The sequence below is a fragment of the Papilio xuthus genome, unplaced genomic scaffold (assembly GCF_000836235.2).
Source record: "Papilio xuthus unplaced genomic scaffold, Pxut_1.1 DF826159.1, whole genome shotgun sequence".
Classification (NCBI taxonomy): Eukaryota; Metazoa; Arthropoda; class Insecta; order Lepidoptera; family Papilionidae; genus Papilio; species Papilio xuthus.
Genome location: NW_013532490.1, coordinates 3,157,738 through 3,170,436, shown reverse-complemented (window position 1 = coordinate 3,170,436; position 12,699 = coordinate 3,157,738). Strand labels below are relative to the sequence as shown.

The 12,699-nt window shown below is 33.1% G+C and overlaps 3 protein-coding genes across 3 annotated transcripts in view; all 3 read right to left on the bottom strand.

Annotated features, from left to right (window-relative positions):
• Window positions 1-390: 390 nt before the first annotated feature.
• Window positions 391-1,912, bottom strand: LOC106123082 (uncharacterized). The gene is made up of 2 exons (XM_013319217.1): window positions 1,744-1,912; window positions 391-1,128 (listed from the first exon to the last, which is right to left on the bottom strand). Exons 1-2 carry the CDS (start codon window positions 1,910-1,912, stop codon window positions 431-433), a joined length of 867 nt encoding a protein of 288 aa, XP_013174671.1. The 3' UTR covers window positions 391-430.
• Window positions 1,913-2,009: 97 nt separating this feature from the next.
• On the bottom strand, window positions 2,010-3,427 carry LOC106123081 (homeobox protein ARX-like). Its single transcript, XM_013319216.1, has 4 exons — window positions 3,303-3,427; window positions 2,786-2,916; window positions 2,448-2,490; window positions 2,010-2,220 (listed from the first exon to the last, which is right to left on the bottom strand). Exons 1-4 carry the CDS (start codon window positions 3,425-3,427, stop codon window positions 2,010-2,012), a joined length of 510 nt encoding a protein of 169 aa, XP_013174670.1.
• Window positions 3,428-10,606: 7,179 nt separating this feature from the next.
• The window catches only part of siz (Brefeldin-resistant Arf-GEF family protein schizo), a 108,209-nt gene continuing 106,116 nt past the window's right edge, over window positions 10,607-12,699 (bottom strand). The window contains exons 18-22 of the mRNA XM_013319214.1: window positions 12,582-12,693; window positions 12,130-12,208; window positions 11,741-11,871; window positions 11,401-11,541; window positions 10,607-11,060 (exon numbers count right to left, since the gene is read on the bottom strand). Coding sequence (XP_013174668.1) covers window positions 10,960-11,060; window positions 11,401-11,541; window positions 11,741-11,871; window positions 12,130-12,208; window positions 12,582-12,693 — 564 coding nt within the window. The 3' untranslated portion in view covers window positions 10,607-10,959. The remainder of the gene's footprint in view (window positions 11,061-11,400; window positions 11,542-11,740; window positions 11,872-12,129; window positions 12,209-12,581; window positions 12,694-12,699) is intronic.

The following is a 12,699-nucleotide window of genomic DNA, read 5'->3' as shown; positions in this document are numbered from 1 at the left end:
TAATCGTTTTCAATTCGCTAAAGAGGATTTCAGGGTAATGGCGGATTGGGCATACAAACGCTAGAAATTGTTAAAATTAAATTTAAATTCAGATATTGTGTACTAATTAGTATTAAATATAATACAATTTCAAACTGTCTTTCTTCAGAAACTAATACTCCTTACTAGCTGTCGCCTGCGTCTCCGTCCGGGATTTAAAAAAATCTTAATTAATAGCCTGTGTGTTCCAGACTACATCTTTGCCGCATCTGATGGAGATCCATGCGGCTCTGAAGATACCTTCTACTATACATCCATCTAAACATACGCATTTATAATATTAGTAGGAAGATAGATAGTCATAACAAAATAGGCAAATAACAATTTGACTAGAATTATTTATTGCTGTATTTAAAAAATCACACATATTGAAATTATTAAACAAACTAAATTATAGATTAGTTTCAAAATTACTCATACTAACATTATTATCTGCATCTAAAAGATGACATTCCTCGTATTCATTCCTTTTCTCATCGACTTTCTCGAAATTATTCTTACACAAAAAATCACTGTCGCACACAAAATCATTTCTTCCATCTTCCATAATATTTTCATCAAATGTAGATTCCCTAAACCTTTTCTCACTTTCATTGCTATAATTCTGATATCTTTCAATTTCAAAATCAGGTGATATAGTTTGCCCTTCATTAACAGATTCCTTTCCAAGTATATCTTCAGCTTCAATATTTGTACTCGCTATGGTGTCTGGTATTTCATTAAAATTAATTCTATTTACAGACTCGTTTTTAACTTCGTATTTTAATTCTGACATGTCAATACCTTCACGGTTGTCCAGTAAAGGTTTTATATTCATCAAATTATAATTCGATATCATTCTAGAGTCCCAATGATTTGATACTTGTACATTATCTGATGTCGAAGCTTCTAAATCAACGTCTTCACCGATCTTTTTAAAGCTACCCAAATTATATTGAAGCGGTATAGAGAATGTGGGAAGATCCATTTGAGAGTTTTGTCTTGTAGGTAGAGCGGATATATGGATAGCTGGAGCTGGCTGCTTACTTTTAGATCCGTAGTTACTTATATTTGAAGATTCAGCTAAATTGATAACTTGTGGTGATGATACTGTAAAGAAATAATTTATTATGAAAATTATTAGTAGATTTTTGTAAATTTACTAATATTTCTTTATACCATTCCAACTAAACTCTAGGCTTGCGCTAGGATATGGTTTACGACAATAGTCGAATGGCGGGATTCGAACTCGCGACCAAGTGATCAGAAGTCTGTACCTTTAACCATTAGGCTATTGGCGATTAATAATATTTAATATAATAATAAACGTTTTGAACAAATATATAAGGCACATGAACTGATTAGAATACAGTTGGCGCTAGTAGTAGTAACCAATTTTGTAACCGATGACCTACAAATATTGCTATATTTAAAAAAAGCTATTATGTTATCGTCAATAACCCTTTATCAATATGAAATAAAAAAAACAATATAACTAACAAAGATTTTAAAGAAAATTAAAATTGCCCCAGAAGGTGTAAAATTTTTAAGTTTTTAAAAAATGCCACTTATTTTTTTTAATACCCAGAGGGGAAATTTTATTTTATTTTTCTGGTGACCCTTGTGACCACCCCTATCATCCCCCTTCCTATGTACGTAACCTTTTGGGACACCCTATATATTCTAAATGACTTGACAATTTTAATCAGATCTTTTTTTACTAACCAGGTATTGTAATAAAGTCCCTCATTTCCATCGCCAGGGTGGAGGGCGAGCGAGGATCAGGCGAGCGTCCGCCGCGTCCAGGGTAGCTCTCACAGCCCGCCTTCTGCTGCTTACGCCACTTCGCGCGACGGTTTTGAAACCACACCTGTATTGGTAAGCAACTTTTCATATAACCACACCAAAAACAACTCGTTTAAGTAATATTTTAATTGAATTTATATCCTCATTCTTTATCTCAGGTTACCTTGTATACTTCCCATTAAATACTACGCTAGTTCTAAGTTTCCTTCCTTGTAACAACTGGCGGTAAATTGTGCGAGATATGCGACAGTGGCGCCCTCACTTAACATTACCTGTACTCTTGCTTCAGTCAGATCTATCCGCATTGCGAGCTCTTCTCTGAAGAACACATCAGGGTAATGTGTTTTATGAAATGCCGCCTCCAACTGCTCTAGTTGTATATTAGAAAACGTTGTTCTGGAAATAATTTATAATGAATATATATGTATACTAGCTGTCGCCCGTGACTCCGTCCGCGCGGGATTAAAAATAGATGTTGGTCGATTATCAGACCTACTCAATATGCTCACAAAATTTCATGAGAATCGGTCAAACCGTTTCGGAGGAGTATGGGAACGAAAATTGTGACACGAGAATTTTATATATAAGATTATTCTATATTTGTTGAAAGAAAAAACAATTACCTGTATCTTCTTTGTTTACGTTTAGGAACATCGCTCTTGGAATCTAAAAAAAGGAAAGAAATGGTTAGAATTTGTTATTTATTTACTATTTCTAAGGTAGTAAATAGATCTGATACTTATGAAATTATCACCGTTCTTATCTGAATTGGAACATTATTTGGCTGTGGGTATTTTTGACAAGGCAATGAAATATTCGACAAAGAAACTACAGCCTCTACTAGGACTTGGACTGCAAATTTGCGAGGTAATTTTACATGAATCTGTATTTGATTTATATACATTATACAAGTTAATACTGCACTATTTTTGACTACCTGCTATTTGTCGTTATTACTTACTGGAGCTCGGTGAATATTCCTCGTCATCTTCATATTGTTGTGTCTCTACAGCATCCTCCGTGTGCTCGGCGGCTGTGTACTCGCTACTCTCTGTCTCTGGCCGGTCACATAGTACAGAACCAGGACCTAGACTAAAGAAAATAATGCACGTTGAACAGGACTTTTACTAACAAACCACACAATCGAACACAATTGAAGTCAGTCATGTATTTATTCCAGTGTCGTCGTAATCTCCGACAGCCATGAACATCTACAACGCATCAAAAACATGAAGAATCGCATAAACAGCATAAAGGCCCGAAGACGTATTAAGAGGAAGTTACACACTTTAGAAGACACACTAAGAACAGTTGAATATATGTGAGTATTATACTGCCAATATTTTCGATACTTTACTTATAACCTTTGGTTCTTACCACGTTTGATTCAGACAATGATTTGGCAATGCTAATGTAACCTAAGATTCAAGTTAAAGCTGATTAAAGATACTTAAGTGTAAAATAGGAGATGAATTTACCCATTAAAAAGATTAGGTATGTTGTAACAGAAACTTGTGGTCGGTGACACATCGTCATTCAAAATGGCCGCGGAATCAAACCCAGCGCTGGTGCTCGCCTCGCGCTCGTCTAGAGATTCTTCCATCTGTATTAACAATAACTACATATATGTTATTTATTTTTGGTAACCACATATTTATTTGTTAATAATTTAACAACGATAGAAGAGATTGAATGGCTAATCTATTCTTATAGAAAATAATATTACAATTTATTTATGATTTCTGATTTTTTGTTTTGTTGAATTTTAATCGCATATCCAGGTTTGTCATAATTGCTATTTTTTTTAATCTATTTTATTTTGAAAGTTTAAAACGTAGATGTAATGTGAGTGTAAAAAGGTACTTAGACTTGTACAAGTAACAAGCTTCGCCGACAGCACTTAAATTGAATTAAATGTCTATAATTTAGTTAAGTTTATTAAATTACTAGTAAATGAGTATAATTTGTGGCGTTTCCCAGTTTGCACTGACAGTTTGGTTGATGCTTGTGGAAAAGTGTGGTGTTTTCGCGCCAAAAGTTTGACACGCGTCATCGTTACGTCACTGTTCGCGCCAAAAACGTTCGCAAATATTATGCCGTGGATTGCAAATTTGGATACTGTTTTTGTGACTTTTCTTATAACAGTTTTTTTTATGATGTTAAGTGACTGATAAGAAAAATACCAAATTAAAAAGTTTTTTAAAGAAGTGTATTATATTAATTAGTATGTTTGTGTATGTACATGTAGAGATTTTTTTTAGCTCGTGTACATTATTTAAGTGTTTTTACAACAATGATTTTGTAATTTATGTTATTATTAGAATTCATTTAAATTAAAAATCTGTTATCGCATTAACTTCAATTAGTAATTTGATATTTTCCTAATAAAGCTATTAAACAAGAAACCTTCATTTGAAAAAAAAAAAATTCATAAATTATTATTATTGTTTTAAATTCAATCCGTTAAATTTTTTTTGACTTGCTTTTAATAAAATGGGAAAAAAAATATATAAAGAACAAGAAAAATGCAAAAAAAACATTGTTTTATCGAAGTAAAATTAAAATAAATAATTTGCATGCAACTTTTTAATTTAAAATTGAACTGTATTAACTTATAAAACATTCTTCATGTAATACTTTAGTAGTGTTAATTTAATTAAGTTATAATTAAATTTAAACTTGCATATTAGATAATTAAATTAATAAAATAAAATATTTTTAAATCTTACCTTATAGAAAATTGTCGGCAAATATGCGTTCTGTAATAATGGTATTCGAATTAAGCAGGAATTTAGTTGTATTGCTGAAGGCTGTAGCTATTGTCACGTGGTCACTGCTACTGAAGTGAACACCCGCGCATCCACTGTCGCTATTCGAACAGCGAACGAATGGAGTCGCGTTACTTTCAGTAACTAGGATCAAGCTGTTTGTGTCCATATTATTTCTTTATTCTGTTATTTATGTTTTTCAGGTTTTTGATCGAAATTAATATTTATCGATTTTTGGCGAACATTCTATGGTTACTGACCAGCGTTCAAGGTGTGTAACAGTCGCATCGAGTAACTCGTTGCTTGCTTGTTTCCTCATAACACTATTACATCTTTTGACGTCGGTCAGTACCCAGCTTTAAATATTTTTATTTACCTTTATCTTTATATATGGGAGATATCTTTAGGATATCCTATCTAATATCTTTAAACATTTTATTTATTTATATTGTCTATACAGATGATTTACCGATTTTGAGGTTCTATTTAAATGTTACTCTTCCTCAGATATAGACAGTCTTTTTAGGGTTCCCGACCTGGAAAGAGAAAATACGGAACTCTTATAGAATCACTTTGTTGTCCGTCCCGTCTGGCTGTGAAGACCCTTTTTTTAATATAATTTTCTTCAATAATTTAAAACGAATAACGACTCCATATCTTTTCCAAGTATCTCGAATAGAAAAGCATGACGTTTATTACGACATTGTGTCACACATGGACAGGAGGCATGTGCCCGGGCGCGGTGTGTGCGCTATTCGGTGCTAAGCCAAGCTCAGCTGGCAGGGGGCGGGTAGCGGGGGGAGCAGAGGCCCTACAAGTGGCGATGTATCGCTGTCATGCTGCGGCTTTACGTGCTACTGCCTTGTTTGAACCAACGACCCCGCAGTTTGTCACCCCTGTAACAATGATTAGGTAATAAGTAAGTTATTTTTAAAACAATAGAGTTTAATTTTGATTGATTAAATGTAACGTGTGTTTTGATGTGATTTTGTTTTGATAGTTTTTAAAGAATCAATGAATTAAATGGTTCGAGTTACAGAAAATGTTATGACAAAAAGCGTTTTATTTGTGTATGGTATAAATATATATTTTAATGCATGTTTTTCATACTTAGTATCAAAAATCAATAGTTGGTACAAAATCTCTGTATAAAACATATCGTCACCCCTGTCGTTATCTTTGACAAATCCGGAAATGACGATGTTTTAAACGGGGATATAGTCTCAGGAGCCCACGGTTAAATCTATAACTCCTTACTTATTTCCGAAATTTTTGAGCAAAGGGTATTCTGTGCAGTTCTCTTAACAAAACTCAGAACGTTTTCATACTGAGAAATAGTTAGTTAAACGTTGTAAATTATTTCAATTGCATTACTATTTAATTTGTATTTCTGATTGTTCCTCCATACTTTTTGTTTGTATGTGTTTAAAGCATCGTTGCCAAGTTGACTTATGTTCTTATTATTGTTAATTCGCAACATAGCGGCACAACATACGTTATAGAAAGCCAGCTATTATATTCCGGCTCGAAGGACCATAAGAATTAAACTAAACATGCCATGATCGAGAAAAAAGGACATATGACTGACACCGGTCTGCATACTACTCTGCTGCAATGTGGGTTGTCCTAACAGGCTTCTATATTTTGGACAGTGACTCTTAACACCATGTTTTCAAATAACGTTAACCTCTATCGCCGTCATTAGTTCCCACTGCACAAACATTAACATAAAAAAGTTGTGATCTTAATATTCCAAGTAGCAAATTATGTTTTCATGTAAATGTTATATGTCAGTATATAGGTTTAAAAAACTACCATTCTTGGAGTTAAAAAAGGGGTATATAGGGTTAAAATAAAACATCAAAGTCCATATGAATGTTAATTCATATTAAATAAATAAATACATTTTATTGTATTTTTTTTAAATAAAACTATTGTGACTATGTTGTAGCAATTCTCAACAACTTTAGTATAATACAACATATAATGTGACGCGAGACGCGCTTATTGCTTAGTTCTAAATTTACACAACAATTAATAACTAAGAGATATATATTAATGTGAACTCTTCAATATACATAAATGGTAAGAATTACAATAAGTTAGTAAGTTTTGTTTATGTTACAGAAAAAAAACACCTGCCCACTCTAACTATCACTAAAATATTTAACTAAAGTTAACCAAAATGTCTCGAAATATGGTAATGTTTGACATAACATAATTCTTTTTTATGGTAAGTTTTGACACAATTAACATATAGACCAACATATTTATTAGACCCGGTGGGTATAATTTACACTAAATTATGGTAATTCACTAGCCCCACTATGTCAAAAGTGTCACAAGGTGACTCGTAATATGAGCTGTCATTTTAATCTATTTTGTCATTTTCTATGCCATAGTAAGTTTAACAAATTTTGTGACAACTAACCTATCACCGGGCCAGATAAATTGTTCGTACTATAAATGTAATTTACGTCATTTACATTAGGAATAGGTTTATTTTTAAATTATCTTTAGAATAGACAACACGTGAACACAGAGAAATTACATCTTTGGCTTCAAGCGAAATTTACAAAAGCAAAAGTCCTTCAAAACTCTTCAAGCTTTGCGATGTAAATAAAACGGCAATAGATTTAAGAAACTGGAAAGGAAGATTGCACATTTTATAAACACCACATTCCTCACAGCCCCACAAAGTTATTTTTATACCAAATTTCTTACAACACAAACCAAATAAACCGTTGGATAACTGCCAAAATTATATAAAAAAAATAAAGCCATCTCTTTTAATTTACTCTGAAAAAACAATGTCTTTTTGTATGAATACAGTGAAAGCCTACTTTAATGCCCTGCAGTATAACACATCTTTTGAAAGCTGTTAACAAAGTCTATTTCGATCAAACCATTTTAAGACTTATGTAACTTGCATTAAGGTCTGCTCAAATGTTACTGCAAAGACATAAGTTATGAATACGCTTGAAAAAAAAATCAGCCCATTTGTATTATCCCCATTAATTATAATATTAGTTTAATTAATGCAGATTTTTCATCCACACATTTAAATATAATAAATTACGAAACCTTTAATCAATTCCTTTCGTTTAGATTTCTATAATTATATTAGACTTTTGAGAAACGAGAATATTTCTATCGGCCACAGTTACTTTAAAAAAAAACGAAATTTTTTAACGGTCCAAAAAAAAATTTTTTTTTTCAAATTAAAGAGCATTAGGGGATAATTATTTGTAAATGGAATTAATAAAAACACAAAATAAAGTAATTTAACTAAAAAAATAATCAAACTGTGACAGATGGAAACTCATTGCACAACACAATCAGCCGATACAGGTCATTCCTACAAACATACATTTTATATAGAGATTCAATGGATATAATAAAAATTTATTGGACAGAATGTTTAGACGATAATTTAGTTCCTTAGAACAAGGTTTAAGGACCAGTTAAGCTAAAATAAGCCTCAATCACTTTACAATAAGGATCAATTTACGTTGATCGTATCATTGGGTTAGAGATTGCCCTTGAAATATAGCATGGTAAAAGAACTCTAGTTAATTTTATGAATCAACCGAAGTTTACAAGATAAAAAGCTCATCAAAATCAAATATAATTTAGGTCAATAATTTTTTTCTATCTACCCACGTATCAAATAGTAGAAACAACAAATCTACGTAACCGGTACAAAGTCAACAGTGTCTAAATTAATGAGTTTACATTAACGAAACATTAATATAAAAACATGTATTTCTCTAATATCCATACAACATGTTTCTATGTAAATGTTTTGGCAATGCAAACGCGAGCTTAGAAACAACTCATCACCGACCAGCAAATCTCTTTCCGTCTTACCAAAAAAGCACTGAATAAGAGAGAAGCCGGTCCATTTTAATACTTACAATCTATTCAGTTATAAAATATGGTAGTTTCAGTAAGAATCGGTAACGTTTAGGTTTAAACTAAATAAAAAAAAGATGAGAAAATGAGTTTTCAAGTAAAAAAGCTAAGTATACAAAACTGGCAAGATACAATAACGTATACGAATCCTGTTAACAAGTATATAATAGTTTTCACTATCAAAAATTTCTTTAAAAAAAACATATGAAACAAAATGATTTTGTATTCGTTATTAGGCAGTAGAAACTCACAGAAAGTGTATAGAAAAGTTTTGACATTACTAAATGACAGATGTCAAATGTGACGTTTGATATAACACAGAGCTGTTAGAAGACATGGAACTTTATGGTTACATCTATGGTATATAGATTTACGTTTTTAAAAAGATAGGCCATGTTAGGTAAGGATGGTGAGAAGAGACGATAATATTGTAATTTTAAAAGACAAAAATTCAAAAAACATCTAAATTTCGAACTAGACTATTTCAACTTTTTTTTTAAATCGCCTACAACACTAATAAATTCCTCAACAATATGAATAAATTCGTATTTCCAATATAAATATAACTGTTGTAACTTTTTTTCTCTATTAAATGTTTTTGTGCTGAAAAGAATTTGAAAAATATCAGTGAAATGCTACTATATGTCTATTTCTTTAACTAGTCTGAACGTATGTACAATTATTCTAAAGAAAGATGAAAACTTTTTAAATGCATATCAGAACATAACTGTTGATATTTCCTGCCTTTTTAAACACGCGTGGACATTATACATTTTAATACTCATTCATGTATTTCTGGTCAACATAATAGGCACTTAAGTTAGGTTTCCGAGACCAAAATTTCTATATAAAACATATTGTCATCCCTATCATTATCTTTGAAAAAACAGAGATACTAATATTTTAAACGGAGATTTTGGTCAGAAGTTTCAGAAACCCACGGTTAGGTACACAATACACCAACTGTTTTCAAATACTGATATTAAGGTACCGTTAAAGCAATAAAATCCTGCGTATTTTTTCTTTCGTGCATCTTTCGTATGATTTCATTTTTAAAGACACAATTTTCAAATTTATATGTAAAGAAATATGTAATTTAAAATATGACCAAAGACCAGTTTTCTTTCATCAAACTGTACTTAGCGTAGAAATTACATATAATATTAGTAAGACAATGTTAAGTGCCTATTATGCCATCGAAAACTTATATCTCACAAAAATCATTCTATTGTATAGTTCAACAAGGATCTTATGGCAGTCGGAAAGTGACTAACAATGTCATCTTGACAATGTCAAATTTTGACCTATAAGGGAGCTGCCTGATGTAATGTTGCCATTTTTTTAATTTCAAAATTACATAAAAATATCCACAATAAATGTACATGTAGGTTACTTTGCTAATTTGTTTGTATGTAACTTAAATAGTAAGGAATCAATAAAAGGAACTCAAGTCATAAGTTGCGAAATGGATTTCGGGAAAAAGTTGGGAAATTTTCGCCCACTGGTAACCCTTAAAACTTAGCCAATAAGATCCTTGTGGAACTCATTTTATATCCAATCGTAACCAATGTATAAACTGCGTATACTAAAATGAACAATCCGTTTCGCTACTGAACCCTTAATTGCCTATCCAAAAACATGGACCCAAACGTTTCCGAAAATACCACAATACTCCTTCATTTTCGATGTTCTTATATTAGTCAATAATGACAGATAAATTCAAAAATATCCAACTTTTGACACTAAATCATTACCAAATACTTTTAAATCTTTTTATAATACGCGTGCAATCAGATAAGAGCCTTATCAAATTATATTAATGTAGCGTTAGCAAAAATATTCGTTAATTTTTATGTGCTTCTTGACTCGCAAAAACAATCGTGACATTTGCAATTTAACTGTCTGACCCTACATCTAAATTAACAAAGTCATTCTGATTGCTCGAGTATTATTCGATCTGAAATCGACGCTAAATAAATTGGAATAGTGCAATCGTTGCCATATTTAGTTTAAATTTAACAGACATTAACTTGAAATGTATTTCAAATGTACTTAAAATTGTTTTTTTTTCGTTTCCTCACATAAATATCTTAATAAAATTAAGCTTATTTTTTTCGTAAAATTCTCAAGAAATTATTAGCTTATTTCTTAATTGTAAATAACTTTGCAATTATAAATAACATGTGATTACCACTTCGGAGTTACGTGTTAGTACAAAATGTACCTTATCTCGAGGAAACAAGGTTTAAAATGTTTTAAACATATACATGTAGTAGCGTCAGCAACAAAATACTCTTAAAACTTGGATTATTAAAGATGGCACTTAAGAAAAAACGATGCATCTCGCTGAAGACATCAAAAGTAGTTTGCGGAATATTTTTAATTCTAGAATATTCCGATTTCGGTTTTCTGGAATACATCGACTTGGAGATTCTGGAATATTCCGTGTGATCTAGACCTCGGTGCTCTTGCCGACTTGTCCCTTGGTGTCGGGGACTCCACTCGCGCTCAGCTTGCGTTGTCTCCCGGGGAATATACCGCCGAAGAGACGACCTGGATTAAATAACAATCTTGGATTTAAAAATAAATCTTAATAGTATTATAAATGCAATTATTTGGAAAGACGTTTGTTAGTGGGTATCTTCATAAAGGCTGTATGGATCGCCATAAAATTTGGTATAGATGTAGAACACATAGGCTACCTATGATCCCGGAAATGTGTTACTGTTAAAAATAAATATTTTAAAACGCCTTGCTTTGTAAAAAATAAGGCAAGATTTAACCCATAACAAATTTTTCACTTATGTTGCCATTAGGGGCGTTTGCCTTACAAAAATGGGTGTAAACATAGGTTGTCCCGCCCCCCACACTTTTGTACGTCTCAATGTAATACCTGGCGAGCGCTGTTCGTTGGGATGTCGTGGCGAGGTGGCGTGCAGCGCAGTGCGGCTGCCCTGCTGGAATGAGACAGACATGCCGCTGTCCAGTGAGCCCACTGATCCGCGCCGCTGCAGTCGCTCCGCAGCCAGCGCCACTGGAATGTACAACAATATACATTAACAAATAACACGGAAACAACATAGTGAGAATAACATTGTTGTCCATTCGAATCTTTTGCTTATCCAGATTCAGCTAATTTGCCTTTTATCTACATTTTTGCCTACTTGAGAGCTATGTCGCAGAGGGACGGAGATGTTTGTAGTATTTAATGATAAAATAAATATAATGCAGACCTGGATCATTGATATCGACTAGTGAGTTGCTGAGCACGTTCCTCTTGATGATGTTGGTGGGCGGCGGGTTCTGTGAGAGACGCGAGGGCGCGGCGGGGGCGGGGCCTGCGGGGGGCGGCGGCACCACCACACTGTAACACATTGTCACACTACTTCAAATACTATTCAAAGGATACATTCATTTACTATTTATTTTACATTAATGTTTTTCGATATCTTGGCAGTTTTTAACTTATTGGTGGTCGAAGCGCAGAACACAATTTGATGTGGTTGTAGCGGGATAAAAGTCAAAATTGGAATCGAACTATACCACTTGCTTGATATTCGTTCATTCTATTAACAAGACCGAAGAATGTTTTGTATGGTTAATACACATGTCTCGTACATACCCGTGTACATGCACGTGGTCCATACATTGCTGATGGTCGATCTCCACGTCTGCCACGCCGCTGTCACGATTCTCCATCACTGGAAATACATTGTAAACATTATTATTTACAAATACCTATATTATGTTTGCAATATATAGTATTTTACACAGTGGTTTCAGCATCAAAAGTTTACATACAAAGTGTAAATTCTACTAATAGATGGCGTTGCATTTAAGTTCCATTTTTTTAACTATCACTATCATAACAAACTGAGAAAGCGAAGGAAAACATTGTGTGAAGTCAATCCTCATTTGGCAAGCGTGGTGACTATAGCCTCTAGCCACCTTTTACTTAGGGTGGGTCCAAGTCTCTCAGTGGGGACGAATAGTGAGCTGATGATGATCTATTTTCGTGGACCCACCCAAATATATTTGGGGGTTCAGCAAAGTTAAAAAAAAAACTGAACTAACCGTTCCTGGCGTTGGCATTGGGCCGTCCCTTGCCACGGTTGAGCTCTCCCTCGATGCGCATGGCCTCCATCTCGTCCATCTCGGCGACACTCTCGCGCAGGTCCTCAGCGAACTTGCA